Source organism: Podarcis bocagei (assembly GCF_964188305.1).
Source record: "Podarcis bocagei genome assembly, chromosome: 9".
NCBI lineage: Eukaryota > Metazoa > Chordata > Lepidosauria > Squamata > Lacertidae > Podarcis > Podarcis bocagei.
The window spans coordinates 62,377,363-62,395,574 of record NC_138134.1 but is presented as its reverse complement, the minus strand read 5'-3'; the positions used below and the strand labels follow the sequence as shown (position 1 = coordinate 62,395,574).

At 41.3% G+C, this 18,212-nt stretch overlaps 1 protein-coding gene across 7 annotated transcripts in view; it reads left to right on the top strand.

Moving 5' to 3' along the window:
• The window catches only part of GRID2 (glutamate ionotropic receptor delta type subunit 2), an 849,518-nt gene that overhangs the window by 547,394 nt on the left and 283,912 nt on the right, over window positions 1–18,212 (top strand). For all 7 annotated transcript variants that reach the window (XR_014011362.1, XR_014011363.1, XR_014011364.1 and 4 more), the window contains exons 7-8: window positions 3,609–3,770; window positions 11,658–11,777. Coding sequence is in view for 4 of the 7 variants with exons in the window: in XM_081206978.1 (XP_081063104.1) it covers window positions 3,609–3,770; window positions 11,658–11,777 (282 nt within the window). In the remaining 3 variants the exon portion in view is untranslated. The remainder of the gene's footprint in view (window positions 1–3,608; window positions 3,771–11,657; window positions 11,778–18,212) is intronic.

The window sequence follows — 18,212 nt, the reverse complement described above, 5'->3', positions numbered from 1 at the left end:
ATCGCTTTCCTGCAGCACACTAACCAGACAGACCCTGGGGTGAGGCATGCGTATCCTATGTGGGTTATAGCAGCAATGGAAGTCTCTCCACCAGAGGTGGATTTAGGGCAGTGCAAGTGGTGTCGTTACACCGGGTGTGCAGCTGAGGAGAGCATCTTCTGGTTTTGGGAAGGAGGTATAAGCACTCTGATGGGGTTCTAGAGCCCTCCTTCCTCCTTCCCAAATCTAGGCAAGTGCTTACCAGGCCTTGCGAAGGAGATTGGGGGAATCTAGGACCCTACCAGAGCCTTGCGCCTCCTTCCCAAAGCACGGCTTAAAATGGTGCAATGAGGGCTGGGAGGAGGGCATCAAATGGCCTCACACAGGGCAGCATATTACCAATGTCTGCCCCTACCTCCACTTCTCATGTGCCAGAAGAACATTGTATACCCTAAGCTATCAATTTGTAGGTCCTGAGTGGGATATAGACTCAGTTAAACTTGTGAGTTCATTTTAATTTCTGTTTTCCTTTGTGAATTATTGCATGTTTGAGTCTGATGATTTTTAAAACATCATGGTAAAGCATTTGATTTCAAGAAACCAAGTGGTCATAACTACACGGACTATAAATGTGCACTATTATTTAGGCTGCTTGGAACTGGCTCTCCATATTCCTAGTGTGCTACCTTACTGCCTGTCACTAATCATTTTCTGTCCCACATGGTTTCCTCCAGTCCTTGCCCAGGGTGCCTCTGGCCTGCAGTCAGGGTGGGTCAGTATTTTTCAAATCAAAATAAGTACAGTAACTCTGTACCTGTACTTCATACCACATCTACTTCCTTCCATTCTTTGCTGCTCGCTGTGCCATTCCCCCCTCTCCTCCAGATTATGCTTCGTGAGCACCCTAAGACTGACCATATACATGCTTCTCCTTCCTCCTGAATTTCCCCAAAAATCAAATATTAAAAACTTTATAGTTTTGGTTCTTAGCAAGGTCGTTATTGGTCATGCCATCATTCCCCTCCTGTCCTCATTCCTCCTCAACAAAACACTGCGGCTACTGAGAAATGTGCATTAAATCAGTGCCTTCAGTTGAATTATACAGGCATTAAGAAACCTGTTTTGATTAGGCATGAGAGCAATAAATATATGAAGCAATCTTTCAATAATCACCATATAGCGTGTTCTGGGGTTACCGTGATTAACAGAGCGTTCTTCTGAGGTCACAGGAAAAGAGTTTGGAGATGCAGAAATTAACTTGGATATGAATTATTGGTGACTGAAAATGCCATAAGTACTCACCTGAACTATTGGTAAAGGCTTAAAATATCTGTTTAATGTCTGCTGATCACTGTTCTCTAGAGTCCTATTAACAGTTGATAGATGCACTGCAAAATTGCTCCTAAATTAACAGGTATATACATCAATACAAACTGTGATGGTGTTTCAGTATTCCTCTTATACAAAGTTAAGACACTGCATTTAAAAGGAAAAGGGGGAAAAAGTCAATTTGTTTGGAAATGATGGTGATGGAAGCTGATGTCATTTATATGCCAAGCACAGTCTTATTGCCTTTATGTGTCAATTAGAGCCTTATTGTCTTTGCTTCCTGGAAGTTTTAAACATTTTTTCAAGCCCTGATTTAAGGGATTTATTGCCAAGCCTTTCAAAGACAGATGCCAAAGCTAATTCATAACAAAGCAGGTATTTCAATTGCTCAGGCCATATTTATGACCTTCCCAGCGACAGGTGAGAGGAGCATATGTTAAAAGAGGAAAAATTTCAAATAAATTAAATTGTCAGCTTTAAAATTAATTAAATTATTGCTTTAACCAAAGGATTGCTAATTTTTCCATCTTCAAATAATAGTACTACAAAGTGGCCATTAAAGTGAGGGTAAAGATAGACAATTGGCAGCTGAGAGGCAGTTGCATTATAGACTTGATTTTACTTGTGTGAATCCCTAGCACAAAGAGCCAGTCTTTAGGCTGTACCATGGCAGATGAACTGGTAGAATTCATTTATTATTTTACTTACTAGTTTTAATTTTTTTAACTTACTATATTTATAGCCCACCTTTCTTCAAAGGAACTTAAGACACAATAGATAATTATCCCCCTCCATTTTATCCTCATTGCAACCCTGTGAGGTATTTTAGGCTGACAAATAATGACTGTCCCAAGGTCAGCAAATGAGCTTCAGTGGTGAATAGGGAGTTGAACCTTGGGCTCTCTGGTCCAAGTCTAACACTCTTAAGTACTTACAAAGATATGACTTAGACACCATTTGCACTACATATTTAATGTAGCATCACACTACTTTAAGCAGTCATGACTTCCCCTCAAGAATCCTGGAGGCGCTAGTTGGTTAAGGGAGAACCCTATTCCCCTCACAGAGCTACAATTTGCAGAATGGTTTAATGATCAATCTCTCTTCCCATGGAACTCTGGGAATTCTGTTTTTGTGAGGGGAACAGCATTACCCTAACAACTCTCAGTATCCTTAACCAACTACAGTACCCAGGAATAAGGGAATATGAAATAAAGAGTGGTGTGGTGCCAACATTTCCTCCCACTCCCCCCCCCCCGACCACCCTCCATCAATTAATAAGAAAAGAAATTGCATTTGAAAATTATCATAGGAGAGAGAATATTTTGATGAGATTCACATGGGTGAATCTGGCTTTTGCTGTGCTTACCTCACTTTTGAGGAGGCTCAAGAGCAGGGACGCGGACTTATAAAAAATATTGGGGGGGGGGGCCGGGAAAGCTCATGAATAATAAATAAGCTCATGAATATGCAAATAAAGTGGCGCCGCCTCCTCGTGAGCGATTAGGGGAGAGCGTGCTGCGCCTATTAATCAGCTCCGAAGGAAATTAGGTGGAGCTTTTGCTCGGGAGGGAGGGCAGGAGGCATGCAGCCCGACCCTGTGCATTTTGGGCTGGGGGAGGGGCGGCGATGGCGCTCTGCTGGAGGGGCGCCGGAGATTATTGGGGGGGCGGAGCCCCCCAAACGAATTTTTGAGGGGGCTCGGGCCCCCTCAAGCCCCATGGAGTCGGCACCTATGCTCAAGAGCACTTGTGTCTCTTCTTTCATTTGCTCTCTGCAGCCTTCCCAGGTGCCCACCCTTCAATTAAAGCCCAGGGGAAGACTCTTCCAATGAGACTTTTCCAGATTAGGAAGTACAGGCAATGGAGGAGACTGCAGAATGCTGGAAAAATGTTTACTGTAAGGAAAAACACACCACTCTCAACCACCTAATAACAGCAAGCACAAAATTCAACCCTCTCAGAAATTCTAAAGTACCATGGGTATGAAGAAGAAGAACTGAGACCTCTTTCACAAGGGAAGAACACTTAAGAGAAATCAGGAGACAGTTTATGGCACAGCATTAAACTAGAGGATTTCCAACAGTGGATTGGAACATGTTTATGCTGAAAAATGCAAGCTGAATTAACTCATATGCAGCCTCCTAGACTCAGTCAATTTCCAAGCTGTGAGGCTGCGTTTAAGCTACTGACTGCCTGAGTGGTGACAGCTGGGACAAGCCACAGATGAATTCTGCCTGCATGTGTGTGCTAGCTGCTCACAATTCATTTGTTAATAATAATAATAAATCTCTTTGACAGATTACCAACCTCTACATATATGATACTGTGCTTTTGCTGGCGAACGCTTTCCACAAGAAGCTGGAGGATCGGAAGTGGCACAGCATGGCTAGCTTGACGTGCATTAGGAAGAACTCAAAACCATGGCAAGGAGGGAGATCCATGTTGGATACCATCAAGAAGGTACTTCAGATCCTGCCCTTCTTTGCCTTAAAAAAAAATTGTTTTTCCTATTCGTTGCTATCACATTTTGGTAAACTGTGTCTTCTTCCCCCTCCAACAACTTTGTTCATACAGACAGGGAGAGCTTAATTCATAACTCTTGACACATCCGCTTCTGGGCTTCTAGTGGGTTCATGTTGTTCCCTAAATTGTTGATTTGTTTTTTTTAAAACCACATTCTGTTTGTTGCTCTTCCCTACATTTTGCAGCACTCTGCAGCCTGGTTTTGGAATATGGGTGTGTCACATCAAGGATCTGTCCTCCACATGGTATCTAAAGCAAGACATCTTCCAAGCCCTCTTTCCCCCTCAAGAGCTTTGATTCTTTCGTGGATTCTCAAGACCATGATTTTCACTAAGCGCTCACAGAGATTATGTGGAAACTTGATTTCCATCAAGTGCTGGCCCTCCTTGTGAATGGGTGTTCCAAGACCTATATCCTGGGGAAAGTATTTGCCTATGGGGCGTTTATTACTACATGAATAGCAGAAGCAGCTGGTTGTCCACATCAGCCATATGGTTGTGGACTTGTTAGGCCTGCAGAGATTTTAAAGCACAGAAATGCTTGTGTTATTTTTTGAGAGGCAGGAACCAACAAGTCATTATGACATGCAAGATAATAGTGTTTTATTCCAGGTTAATCAATTTGACTTTCACTAATCCCACCTCCACCAGTAAACAAGCACTGAAATGGTGGGCAGATCTCTCGCCTTTTTTCTAGACAGATACCCATCCTAATCAGAACCACATAACAATTTTGCATACAGGAGCTGCTTCAGATACTTAGAAATGTGTTTCGAACTCTATCTACTTTTATGGTGAAGAAACTTTCTTCGGTCACATCCATAGCACACCTTTAAAGCATACGGCTTTCCCCCAAGAATCCTGGGACCTTTAGTTCACCCCCCCCCACCTATAATTCACAGCATTCTTAGTAAACTACAGTTCCCAAGAGCCATGTGCTTTAGGTGTGCCTTAAGGATGCTGGAGCAGCGGTCACCATTGTTGTTGAATTACAATCGCATGTTGTTGAATTACAACTCCTGTCATCGCTGACCATTGGCCATGTGGGCAGGAGCTGACTAGGTTTTGTCCAGCAACAACTGAAGGCACCACCCTGGCTATCCTTGGCATGGGGTGCCCTTAAATTGACACCAAGTCTGTGCTCTTTGGTAACACTAGGCAGGGGGACAGTCTGAGAGAGCATGTCTAAGAAAGGAATGAGTTGAGAGGGAAAGTCTCAGCAGGACTCTTTTCAAGCAAGGTGTCAGACTGGGAGGAGCCATCAGGACTGGGACTGTCTTGCTGCTTGGTAGCAAGGACAACCTCTGACTCCTCTCTGTCTGAGTCTGTGCTCACACTGTGACTCTCAGCCTCTAACTCTGTGCTGGAAGGCCCTCCTTCTTCTGACCCCCCCCCCTTGATCGCTGACACTTCCTGCTTCTAATGCCTCCCAGCTCGACCCTTCCCCAGGTTGCTCTTCAGTGTCCCACCACCATGATCCAGGGTCTAAGACATCATCTTCTGTGTCCTCCCTGGGGTCTCTTGGGCAAGTGGCACCCACCACCCTTCCTCATCCAGCCCATGCCTGACACTTGTGTGGATACATCTAAAAGCCTGGGAGTAAAAGGAGGTAGCTATTGGCTACATCAGGGATAACCATGGGGGTCAACTAACCGGCCCCCGAGCCACCCCCAAACCGAGCCACCTGCTCAGCGAGTCCCCGCGTGCTACACTAAACTGGCACAGCGCAGCATGGGGACTCACTTCTGTTGCACCGGAAATCGCATCTCCGCAGATGCAGATGCTGGAAATCGGGGGCGCGCACACTCATGTTTGCACGCAATCCGGCCTACAGAGGCATCTCTGCTGGAGTGAACTGGCCCAGGCAAGGTAAACCTTGCCGACCCCTGGGCTACATTCTGTCTGTTTTAAATGCTTTCTTTCTTTCTTTCTTTCTTTCTTTCTGTCAGTGCAACATCAACCCACTTGCACGCATGATAATTTTGCACTCCAGAGTTTATGAAATCCTTTGCCCTGTCAGCCTGGCTAACATTTCCAGTTTGTCTCCTGCTATGTTCTGCCATTTTAAAAAAGGATAATTAATAAAACAAACAAACAAACAAACTCCTCCTTTCACCTTGCAGCAGTCACTCAGAGTAATGATTAATTTGTCTGAGGCAATTCTCCCTTGCCACGCAAAGAGAAATAGCTAGCCAGATACGATGTGAAAGCAGCACCAAATAAGGGCCAGACAAAATGAAAACAACAACACCTTTTTGTATCTGAAGGATGTAGTGAAATCTCTTCAGAACAATTCAAAAGGTATGGAGATTTCAGAACTTACACATTTACATTGCTTTCATTTCCCTTCAGACATATTTAAAATGTGTGTTGTTTTTTTAAGGGCAGGATCTAGAAACCAGCCACAGAATCACAATTTTATAATATGGGATTACAAGTATGAGCTGCAGTATATACCTGACAAAACTACAGAGATATTATTTGACTCATCTCAGACTTGCACTTGATTGTTCTCACAGTATGAAACTTTTTCTATGGTCTACACCAGGCACCCCCAACCTGCGGCCCTCCAGATGTTTTGGCCTACAACTCCCATGATCCCTAGCTAACAGGACCAGTGGTCAGGGATGATGGGAATCGTAGTCCAAAACATCTGGAGGGTCGAAGGTTGGGGGTGCCTGGTCTACACTGACAATTAAAAAAACACATAATTATAAATACCATGAGAAGTCAACAATGCATATAGTTATTTCATACTCCTTTCCCTTGATCATATTATGATTTGTGGGCTGATTCTCATTGGGTAGTAGCAGGTTGATCCTACCTGTCCTCAGTTGGCAAATTTTGAGGTGCCGTTACAACTACGAAGCGTCAATTATTTTGTCTATAATTATGTTTTATCTTTGTTTAATATTACATTTATATCCCACCTTTCCTTCAAGGAGTTCAAAGGGATGTACATTTCTTTCCCCCCCCCCATCTCTGTTTTACCATCACAACAATTCCTGTGAGGTCGGTCAGGCTTGAGAGACTGAGTGGCCCAAGGTCACCAAGTGAGCTTCCTGACTGAGTGGGGAGTTGAATCCTGTTTCTCCCTCCAACCCCCTTGCTGCACTGACTGTCTTTTAACAAACCTGAGGTTTCTATTTGGATTGTCTGTCCCAAACACCAAAATGCCTTAGGGTATCTATGACGGTAGCCCCTAAGCAAGTGCATTTGGAACAGCAGGCTCTTGATGCATTTGTTCTTTGCGGATTTCAAAATGAACTTACCTGCTCTGCGTCTCTTAGTGTAATCTGTACATAGCTTTCTTTTGGACTTCACACTTCTCTGAATTTTGCAATGTACTTGGCTCAAACAAAAAGTATTAAAATGTATTTAAAATATGCATATTTTTAGATAAATGTTTTTGAAGTGTGTCTTTTGAGAGAAGTACATTTAGAAATGCATTCAAATATATGCATTCAAATACACACACACATCTTAAAAAGCAGAGACATCACCTTGCCAACAAAGGTCCGTATAGTTAAAGCTATGGTTTTCCCAGTAGTGATGTATGGAAGTGGGAGCTGGACCATCAAGAAGGCTGATTGCCAAAGAATTGATGCTTTTGAATTATGGTGCTGGAGGAGACTCTTCAGAGTCCCATGGACTGCAAGAAGATCAGACCTATCCATTCTGAAGGAAATCAGCCCTGAGTGCTCACTGGAAGGACAGATCCTGAAGCTGAGGCTCCAATACTTTGGCCACCTCATGAGAAGAGAAGACTCCCTGGAAAATATCCTGATGCTGGGAAAGATGGAGGGCACAAGGAGAAGGGGATGACAGAGGACGAGATGGTTGGACAGTGTTCTCGAAGCTACCAAAATGAGTTTGACCAAACTGCGGGAGGCAGTGGAAGACAGGAGTGCCTGGCGTGCTCTGGTCCATGGGGTCACGAAGATTCAGACACGACTAAACGACTAAACAACAACAACACAAACACACACACACTTATTTAAATGCAGGTTTTCATGCAGATTTTTTAAAATTAAATTAATGTGAAGAGGGGATAGAACAGACTTATGAATGAATGCACGTGAGTGACATGGACCAGAAATGGACTGATCTATCTCTACTTTGAACCAGAACACTTCAATTACCACCTTCTTCCCCATGCCCCAGGATGCCTATTCTTTTTAAAAGAATCTCTTATTCCTCTCCTAAGACAAATTTCCCCACTTGCCTTTCCACAGGAAAAAGTGCTCAGGTGATTAACAGTTTTGTAGTTCTGGAAGGTAACTAGGTCTCACCACACAAATATTAAAAGCACAGATGCTTTCCCCACCCTTAGTATCTGGCAAGGCTCTCCCATTCTTTGGCACCTCCAGTCACTCTTGGCAGACCATCTGTCTATTGAAGGATTTCAGATTTCTTTTAAGCCATTGTATTCGCTACTCCCAGAGAAGCAAAATAATAGCCACACACTTTTATACTTCTCTTTTTCTGTGCCCAGAACACAGGTTACATCAAGCAGAATTCAATTAGGACGAGAAATAAATTGATTTTTTCATAAGGGCAGCATAATCCAAATAAGTCCCCCAACTGACAATATTAGATATGAAATTTGCAGAATATTATATATTGTTCTAATGTGTGTGTGAATCACTTCAAAGAGCTGAGCTGGGGGGAGAGAGATCTACCTGGGGGGATTTTGTCTCTGAAATAAGCTGCAGCAAAATTGTGCTTGATAGATAAAAGTGGCTCTTAAGGTTAGCTCTCCAAGTGTATAAAACTCCAGGTGGCAGCAGTAACGATTCACACATGTTCTTGGCTAGATTCTGGGCTGAGCTTTGGTTGTGGCTCCTTAGTGGGAATAATCAATTTCTAATTTCTTTTCTGGTTTCAAACTATTACCTCTGGGCTTTTGGTTTTTAATGCTTCTCCTTCAATTTTTAGCTTGTGGAAACCCACAGAGTCTGAACCGCATAAACAATAGCAATTGGGCTTTCTAGAGGTTCAGACATAGCTCTTGTTAATGGTGCTGTGGCTAATTTTCCCTCGGCATTTGACAGATAAAGAGTTTACAGTTTAGACATGACCTTTTTGCCTCTTTGTAAAGCACAGCACATAATGTGTGACTCCAGCTGCTAAATCTTTGTTGTGGTTCTGTGTCCTGCCCCCCTCCCCTCTCCATCTTCCAGAGCATCAATCAGGCTACTCAAAATGTGGCTCTTCGCTTGTAGATAAAGAGGTCATCCATTTTCAGTATTAATATAATATTACTGCTTGGTTAAAGGAAGCTACAATTTTCCAAGCAGTTAACTTGTATTAGAGAGTAAGGTGTGATCCAGAATCATTAAAATAGATGGCAGTGCACTGTGTGGACCGTACACTGGGATACTGAGATACTTCATTGACCACATTGCCACATTATCCCTTCTAATTAGCTGATTATGATTCAGTAATTGCAGTTCTACAATTTGATTTATGCAATATAAGGAATCATTGATTTTGATTATCACATTTGGGGTTCTTGGTTTCAAGGGGTTTTGTGATCTGTAAGCCGTGGCTTCTTCATACAGTCAGAGGTACTGAAGCTCACTGTTTCGAATACTGCCAAATTCAGTCCTGGGGTATGGTTGCCACCCATCCCTGTAATAATGTGATCGTCCTTTTTTTGAAGAAAAGTGCACCATGTCCCATTTGGACTTTAAATGGAATGCTTTTTTCACATATTCACGTATATATGCTTTTCTCCTCCCTTGCATGTGATAAATTATTGGAAACATTTTCTATCACTGCAAGCTATTACAAATTCCCATTGTGTGGCTTTTTTCTCCCATGAATAAAGCTGCTTGTGGAAATGGCCAATGCAAATTACATCATCTTTAAATTCGATATGAGCCCAGCAAAATTAGTAAAAGTAATGTTGGTCACAACAACACATGCACATCCAAATATTGTCAGGAACCATAATAAATGCTACAGCATTCTTTTTATATATAAAATTGGAATCCATCAAGATATTTCTTCCTTTTGGGGGCAAAACAACTCTTTCCATTACTCAAACCTCTGACAATTTCCCCATTAGTCAGTAAAGACACTTCAAGAATACGCGAACAGGCTCGTAATATGAAATAATGGCAGTGCTAGAAAAATATCAATTTCCATTTGTAATCTATGTAAATTATTAAAGTAAGGCTGATAGCAACAATACAAGCTAAAGAAAAATGATGCTGCAGTATTGCATTGGGCTGTGTCCCCCACCCCCCCAGGCCTTCCCAGTCACATTTGTTTAGGTTACTGACAAAAAGCAAGTTTTCATGTGCCCTGTGGAAAGGGGAATCACAGAGGCTGTATTCCTAGTGCCTCATGCATCATCCATGGCTCTGACAGCTACATTCTGATTTCAGACTCCTTATTGTCAGTGATGGAGAGTGATGATTTATGAAGCAGAAAAGCCAAGACTTGATTTTTCTGCTAGCCGATTAGGCTTTGGCTTAGAAAAATTGTGTTTTGGGTTGTAGATGCGGCAAATTTGATATGGAAGACACCGATAGAGAATAAATACACAATGCAGTCATTTTGTTTTTGCAGTTTCTATCTTGAGCATGTCTACTTTTCTAAGAGATGGTGAGAGGTTTGGGGAAGGTTAGGGAGAAAATGAGCTGAGGAGGGCAAAAATTCTAACCTTGCGTTTCTGTTCAGTGTCTTATCAAAGTCTGTACTGTGCGATCCTTTCTATACTGCGCTGAAGACATTTAAAGATGTGACAGATCTGATTGATTCAAAAGCGTGTATTACAAACCTCTGGAAACCATCTTTCTTCAAAACGCAGAAGTGTCTGCAAGTTTATATCCACTGGCATGTCTAAGTTCTCTACATGTGGAGAGCTAGTGCACCAGGGAGAAGGGCTCTAGCCTAGTCTTGTCTGTGATGTACTAGTTTTCTATATGTGTGGGGAAGCATTCGAGCATGTGATATCAGCATTCTCAAATGATACAGTCAGTTAAAGCTTCAACAGTTGGTTCTGCCATGTTTGATATAACAGAATGAGTCCTGGGAGGTCTGCATGGACAGGTTTAAGCCTGGGGTTTGGAGTGGAATCGGTTCGACTGAATTCAGGTTTCAAAGTGGTCTTGCCTGAGCCACACTGATCAGGCCCAGGTGCAGATTGGAATCTACAGTCCAAGATTCTACGAAGATGTGGTTTGATAGCAGTGCCTTCCTTTTCCTTTCTAGTTTTTAATGAAGACAGGCCCAGCTGCCTGGAGGAATGGCTAATTTGAAGGCATTGTTTCGGACTGACTAAGCTACTGTTTGCATTACTGGTTCTGTTGGCATTAGCAATGAGAAGAAAGATCTACCAGAAAATGTCACGCCCTAATTCTGCCAAATCTGATTTTCCACTTAGAAACATTTGCATTGCCCAGTGTAAAGATTGTGAGGCTGTGCCCCAAACCATGCTTACCTGGGAATAAACCCCACTGGATTCAATAGGAATGACTTATGGGCAGATATGGTTAGGATTTGCAAAGTGCTTTGCTTTCCTCTAGCAACCTTGGCCTTTGTAAAACCTGGCATTATCTGAGCTGCTACTTTTACAAATGAATTAATAGTAGGTTTTAATTTTGCTAAATATGACTAATAATATCTTACTCCAATTCTGAGCTTTAAAAAGTTCATGCATACATAAAGGGAGGAGCAACAATATTGTGAACCGGGTGGCTAAATTTTGCCATTTTAAACTTTTTCACATTTGCAATCACTGCAAACCTATATTTTGCAGAAATTAATACATGGCTATATCTGAATTTATTCTCATCCTTTTTTGTGCACCCAGGGAGGAGTGAACGGCTTAACAGGAGAACTGGAATTTGCAGAAAATGGTGGGAATCCTAATGTCCTTTTTGAAATCTTGGGTACCAACTATGGAGAAGAACTTAGCAGAGGCATCCGCAAGGTGAGAACAGATTTCCTAATTCTTACTTGTCTGTGTGGTTTCTTTTTGTGTTGAAAAAGTTTAATATTCCTTAAAGAAGAATGTGTAACCTACTATTAATTCAATTTAGCACTAAGGAGATCGTTCTGTCAACACTTCTGCTTCCAAGAAAGAATGATTCCCACCCTGTACAGTTCTGGAGGGTTCTCTTAACCCATTCAAGCAGATTTGTTGAGGGCACCGGGGCAGAGGGAGGAAAAGAGGGGGAGAAGACCCACTGCATTAGTGGGACTCGTTGCACTGACTTTTGCTACTGCAAAAACGTTGTTGAATCCAGCCCCCCCCCCCCGCTGCCATGTAAGTGATAATGCAGGTGATATTGTGTACAAGTGTACAAGTGATACTGTACGGATGGAGATATAGATATATATTACTTTCTGATTTTCAAATAGCATTTTGGAGTTATTTGACTAAAGCTGGGGTGGGGGGAACCTGTGGCTCTTTAGGTGCAATTCTTGTCATCCCTGGCCATTGGCCTTGCTGGCTGGGACAGATGGGTTGTAATCCCAGAATATCTTGGGGAGGGGGCTACAAAAGGGTCTGATTTGATGTTAGGCACTTAGCTTCACTGAAAGCAAAATGTTGTGGTGAATTCAAAGGTGCCCACTTAAGCAAAACATCCAAGGGATTTCAAGGGAATCAAAAAGGGTATTAGTAAGCTTACCAAAATGTCTCAGGGCATCTCCACACATTCCTAGGTCAGCTTCACCCATGCAATAAGGTTGCTGTTCTATAACAGCATTTTCAACCCAGTCTGTTCTGCATTGAAATACATGCAGCAATATCTTGGTGGTTTGCTTGTGATGAGATACTTATATTTTTAGAAGTTGACAATCACAAAAAAAAATCCTCTCAAAATTATGTACAGTGGTACCTCGGGTTACAGACACTTCAGGTTACAGATGCTTCAGGTTACAGACTCCACTAACCCAGAAATAGTGCCTCAGGTTAAGAACTTTGCTTCAGGATGAGAACAGAAATCATGTGGCGGCAGCGGGAGGCCCCATTAGCTAAAGTTGTACTTCAGGTTAAGAACAGTTTCAGGTTAAGAACAGACCTCCAGAATGAATTAAGTTCTTAACCCGAGGTACCACTGTATTCTAGTATGACAGCCTCCCATTTTCTTATGATAGCATTTCTAGAAATGACTCTAATAGAATGGACGTTAGAGGAATGATTTAACAGGAGCCTGAAATTTAGGCTTACCCCTGCCCAAAGACACACATTGCTTCAATCCTGAAAGGAACAACTTAGCTTTACATTTTTCTTCCAAGTTTTTCTATTATACTACAAAGGACAAACAGAATGTACCTTAAGGTTAGTTAAGATGGTATGAAAGATTATAGAGGGGAAACTCCTGTTGAGATGATATTAGTGTTTTCATCTTTAGCAGCTGTTTTTCCAGAGTGATCTGAGGTAGTGCAGAATGTCTAGACACACATTATCTTCCTAGGTCAAAGAAAGACTGATTACATGTTCTTTCTTGGAGCCATCCCTATCCAGCAAGCCAAAGCTAGTAATAGCCAAGCTGAAAAATGATTATTAAAAACAGTGGGATTTCTTTGCATGATGTGCAACAGTGTCGTTTCTCATTCAAGTGTGGTCACACTACATGTTTTATTTTTGGAATACATAGAAATGGGAATGTGGCCTGAGGTGATGGCAAAGTCAATAGAACTCTGCTGTACATCATTAATCTATTTTCATGCCATGGCAGGGGGAAAATAGAGAAAAAGAGGGGGAAAGTGCTGAAAGAGAAATATCCCCGCAGCCTTGAAATACTACTTCTTGTTGTTTCTCTGTAGGTCCAACTGCTGACTTTTAAAATTAATTTTGGTCACATCACATTTTGTGGCATCTTTTTGTTTTTAGCCCTTTTAAAAAGGAAAACAAAATGTAGATAAAGCTCTGGCTCAGAGGTCTCTGTGCACTGCCTTCTCTTAACAAACAAATCCGGAAAAGTCAAGTTGCTATAGTTGTTTGTTGTATTTTAAATGTCACCAGTTGAAAATAAGAGGACTCTTTGGCATGTTATCTAGAAGCAGTGAAAGAAGTGGCATAAGTGACTCATGCTTTCTTTTCCTTTCCTCTTGGGTTTATTTGCATGCCATAGTTCAGTGGTAAAATAACTGCTTTGCAGGTAGGGCTGGGAGAAACCCTTGTGAAATCCCGGAAAGCTGCTGTCAGTCAGTGTAGTCATTACTGAACTCAGTGGACCAGTGGTGTAATCTTCCTGTGTTGCAGCATTCCAGTTTGGGACCTGTGCACTTTCCTAATGTAAGGGCACAGAAGCATGGGAAGAGGAAGTCTGAATCCCTGCATACCTCATACATGAAGTTTCTGCAGAACTTCCAAAGCAGCCCTTGCAAATGGGGCTGGGGGTGTATGTGTTATCTTTCGAGAGTGTGGGTAAGGCTAATAGCATTTGTACCCTTTATGAGTTTACATCCTCTGATATGATAAATTAGGGTCTTCCTAGAAATTGGCATGGAAATAATAAATTACAGCTGAAGACAAATTTAAAGCAAAGTTGGTGTTACCTTTTTTGCTCTTTTATGTATTAATATAATTGTTTGAGTTTCAACAAACTCACGATTTCCTATTATATATGCAGTCATTTAGAAACAATGCAAAAATTATGAGACTTCTCATATTTAATGAAACCACGTCAATACACATTTATCATTTGGAATTACTACTACTACTACTACTGTTGTTGTATTATTATTATTATTATTATTATTATTATTATTATTATTATTATTATTATTATTTTATTTATACCCTGCCCATATAGCTAGGTTTCCCCAGCCACTCTGGGTGGCTCCCAACAGAGGACTAAAAACAGAATAAAACTTCAAACATTAAAACTTCCCTAAATGATTTCTTTAGCATCATTAGATATTAATGACCACAGATAAACTTCTATGTCTTCCAAGATATCAGATATAATATATGTTGTAAATTAGTTAGCAGTCATATGATAGCTGGAATCTCACCACTGCTGTAACCTCTCCATCATCTGCCTCTACCAATTATTTCAGTCTTATGTGGGAGTTGAAGAGGTCAAATAACACTGCAACAGATTCTTGAAGAGAGCAAGTTCTTCCATTAGAGGAAGGATGTTGTTTTTTTCCTTTAGAGGAAAGGATGAAAGACCCCACACACAAATAGAAAGCTGGTACTTTCTGAAATGCTCATAACAATATCCTTACCCCATAACACCACATTTTTCAACATTCCTTTGGATGTAATTGTCATCACATGTTTATTACTGTCACTTTATACTCCTAGTTTATTAATTTATTACTTGAAACAGAAGTCACTGAGTGATGAGCAAGCACCTGTAAATTGGCCTCCACATGCCTGAAAAAAATGCACCTTATGTTTCAAAGCACAAATTCATCTTGGACAACATTGTTTAGTCAATGCTTTGAGGTTCTTAATCACAATTGTCAGTTTTCATATTTTAGAAGCAGTGTATACTCCATTGCTTAAAGTCTGATATATAGTGTCATGGGGATAAGGAAAGATTTTTGGACGTAATAATAAAATACACCAGTACACAAATTCATATAGCTGTACACTAAACACAGACAGACATTTTACAAGAAATATAGCTATATATATAAATTAAGAGTGTGTGTTTTTATATGTTAGAAGCCACGCTCTTATGATTTTGTACCTATACTTCTGAGCATATATCTATCACTTTTATTTAAACTTTTTATATATTTATTTACATTTTTTGTGAAATCTGTTCTATAGTCTTGTTCATCCACCAGTGGATTAGATCACTATCATTTTTACTTTATATAATGTGGAATCTGTGCTGAAAAATAGTATCTTTCCCAAGGCAGAGTCCTTACCTAAGATGCAGTCAGTCACAGTAGTGTTTGTGCCATGTTTGGGGGACATCTCAGCTTAATACCACATTGTGGATCTTACAGAACTGGTCTGTATCATTTTCTGCAGCTGTCATTACAAAAGTAAGCGAAATAACCAGTATCATATCCCATATTCTCTGACATTCTTTCCCCCAACAAATCAATGATGCAGAGTGGCATATATTTCCATGTTGCATTCTCTTCCTGTGACAGGCAGAATCATTTACTCTCAGCTCATTGTGCATTTCCTGTACCCACATTCCACATAAGTGGCTGAAGACAGAATCAGGCCTTCTAGTGCCACACATGATATATAGTTCTCCCGAAGGATAAGCATCAAAAAAGCATTAGTTTAGGGGTAGAGTACAGAACCATTCCATTTGTCTTATTGTTTTTATTATCAAATATCAACCATTTTTCTTGAGAGCCAATTCCCACATCCACTTGGGGAAGGCGTATGGTGAAATGGCCATGTATCGGTTTCTGGGGGGGATTTTGATGTGGAAAACAAAATCGTGAGACTTCTCAAACACATGCTGAGATTGCAAACCAGTGCCAAATGAAGGCATGATCATGTCCACATCCTATTGTTCCCAAGGCACTCAGTGTGTCGTGCAGGAGCTATGAAACACATCATCCTCTACTATCATTCTAACCAGGCTTCCCACAGGTAGCAGATGGTTCCTACACAATAGGCTGCCTATGGCAGGTACTTGGAATGCAAGGAGCTCATCATTGCCAGTTCATGGCTCAGCCTTTGCCAAATGGCTTTTGCGTGTTTCAGCATGAGCTGCAGAGGGATTCTGACTCGCCTTTTCGATATATAATGGTGAGAGTTTATGCAGTAACGAATGCTTGAATGGAGAATGCCATAGTGTTTTGACATCTGTTTGGTTGGCATTTGACATTTGGTTGGTATGTATTTTTTGACATTTACTTTTTGGAGTGGCGTGCTCTCACCCACCCAGTTCCGTACTACTGAAATACAAACTATTATGCCTCTAAATAACAAGACTAACAAGACCCACAAACAAAGGAACAACGGCAACAAAGCGGGTGACCCTCAGGAGTAACCCTTTTGTATGCTAGCGGCGCTGCAGAAAATAAAACAAGAGGAAAGGGAGATAAAATAAATGTACCGGGAGAGGAGGGGGAGAAACCATTCATGTTTCTTTCAGCATTCCTACTCTTGTAAACTAGATGTTGCATGGATGTGTCCAAGCTGCAGTCTCCCATTACACTGTGTGTGTGTGTGTGTGTGTGTGTGTGTGTGTGTGTGTGATTTGCTAGGAAAACGCTAATCACTATCAGTGCTAAACTGGGGGAGGGTTTTGCCCTAACTTCAATAATATCCTCAAATACAGCATTTTACCTTTTCAAGGGGGGGGGGGGAGTGGCATCCATATGGGAAAATTAAAGGAGTGCATCACTAAGGTAGGGACTAATCATGCTCCTTGCCCTTGGTGACATGAAGAGTCAAGACTGATTCAATGTGGATAGCCCTACCCTTTCATTTGCCTAGCCCCACCCCAGGTTCTGCTCCGTGGTCATGTCAGAATGTAGAGAACTACCTTCTTAAACTGTTGTGCATCAGTACGTAAAACACATCCTTTCTTAAGCACTCTTTGGAATAGAGTGCATTATTGCTTATCATATGAATTACTGTAATAATGGGGTGAATGGGCTTGGAAGTCATGAAGTTCCGTGGGGATTTTAATCTAGATTTCCCACATGAGATGTAGGGAAAGAACGCAACTAAAGGGTGCGAAATATGGCTACTATCATGCTTCAAGGGGGAAAAACCGTCTCCGAAAGACACAGTTCAGTGCTCTATGTAAGAACTACTGAGTACTTGACAAGTTAATGACAAAATATATCTTTTTGCTCAACTCTTTGGGAGTGGATGATAAAAAGGATGGTTATGTGTCTCTTCCTCCCTTCCCCCCATTGTCATTGCTTCTCAGTAACAGGGTTTTTTAAATTTATGAGTTTTAATTGTGTTTTAAAATGAACAGCAATAACTGAATACCAAAATAAGGCAATAAAAATCCAAAATCCAATGTTTCTCAAAATCTACTATAGTATAAAATCAGCAGCAGAAGATAAAACGAATACAGCAAAGTTCACCACAGCACCAGAGATTCACAGACATTGAAACTCCAAAACGTACCAAGAAATGTCCAAGGTCAAGCAACAGAGGTAATCTTAGGGTTCATAGCAATTTATGGGAATACTGCAAGAATGTCCTTGTAGCTATTTAAGGACATAAACCTCACGGTTTGAGAACCATGGACCTATTATTTCCACTCTTGCTTGACCTTGCTTGCCAATCCTTAAAAGACATGTTCTGCCATTGTTCTTTGTGTAAAGACTTTTGGATCAGGGATTACGTTGTTGAATGAACTAAAGTGGCTTTGAGATTATTACGCTCCTTGCTGATTGAGGGCACTTCATTAAGCCCTGTTAAAGTGCTTTAGTGCTGTAATTGATTGGTAGTCAATTCTCCTAC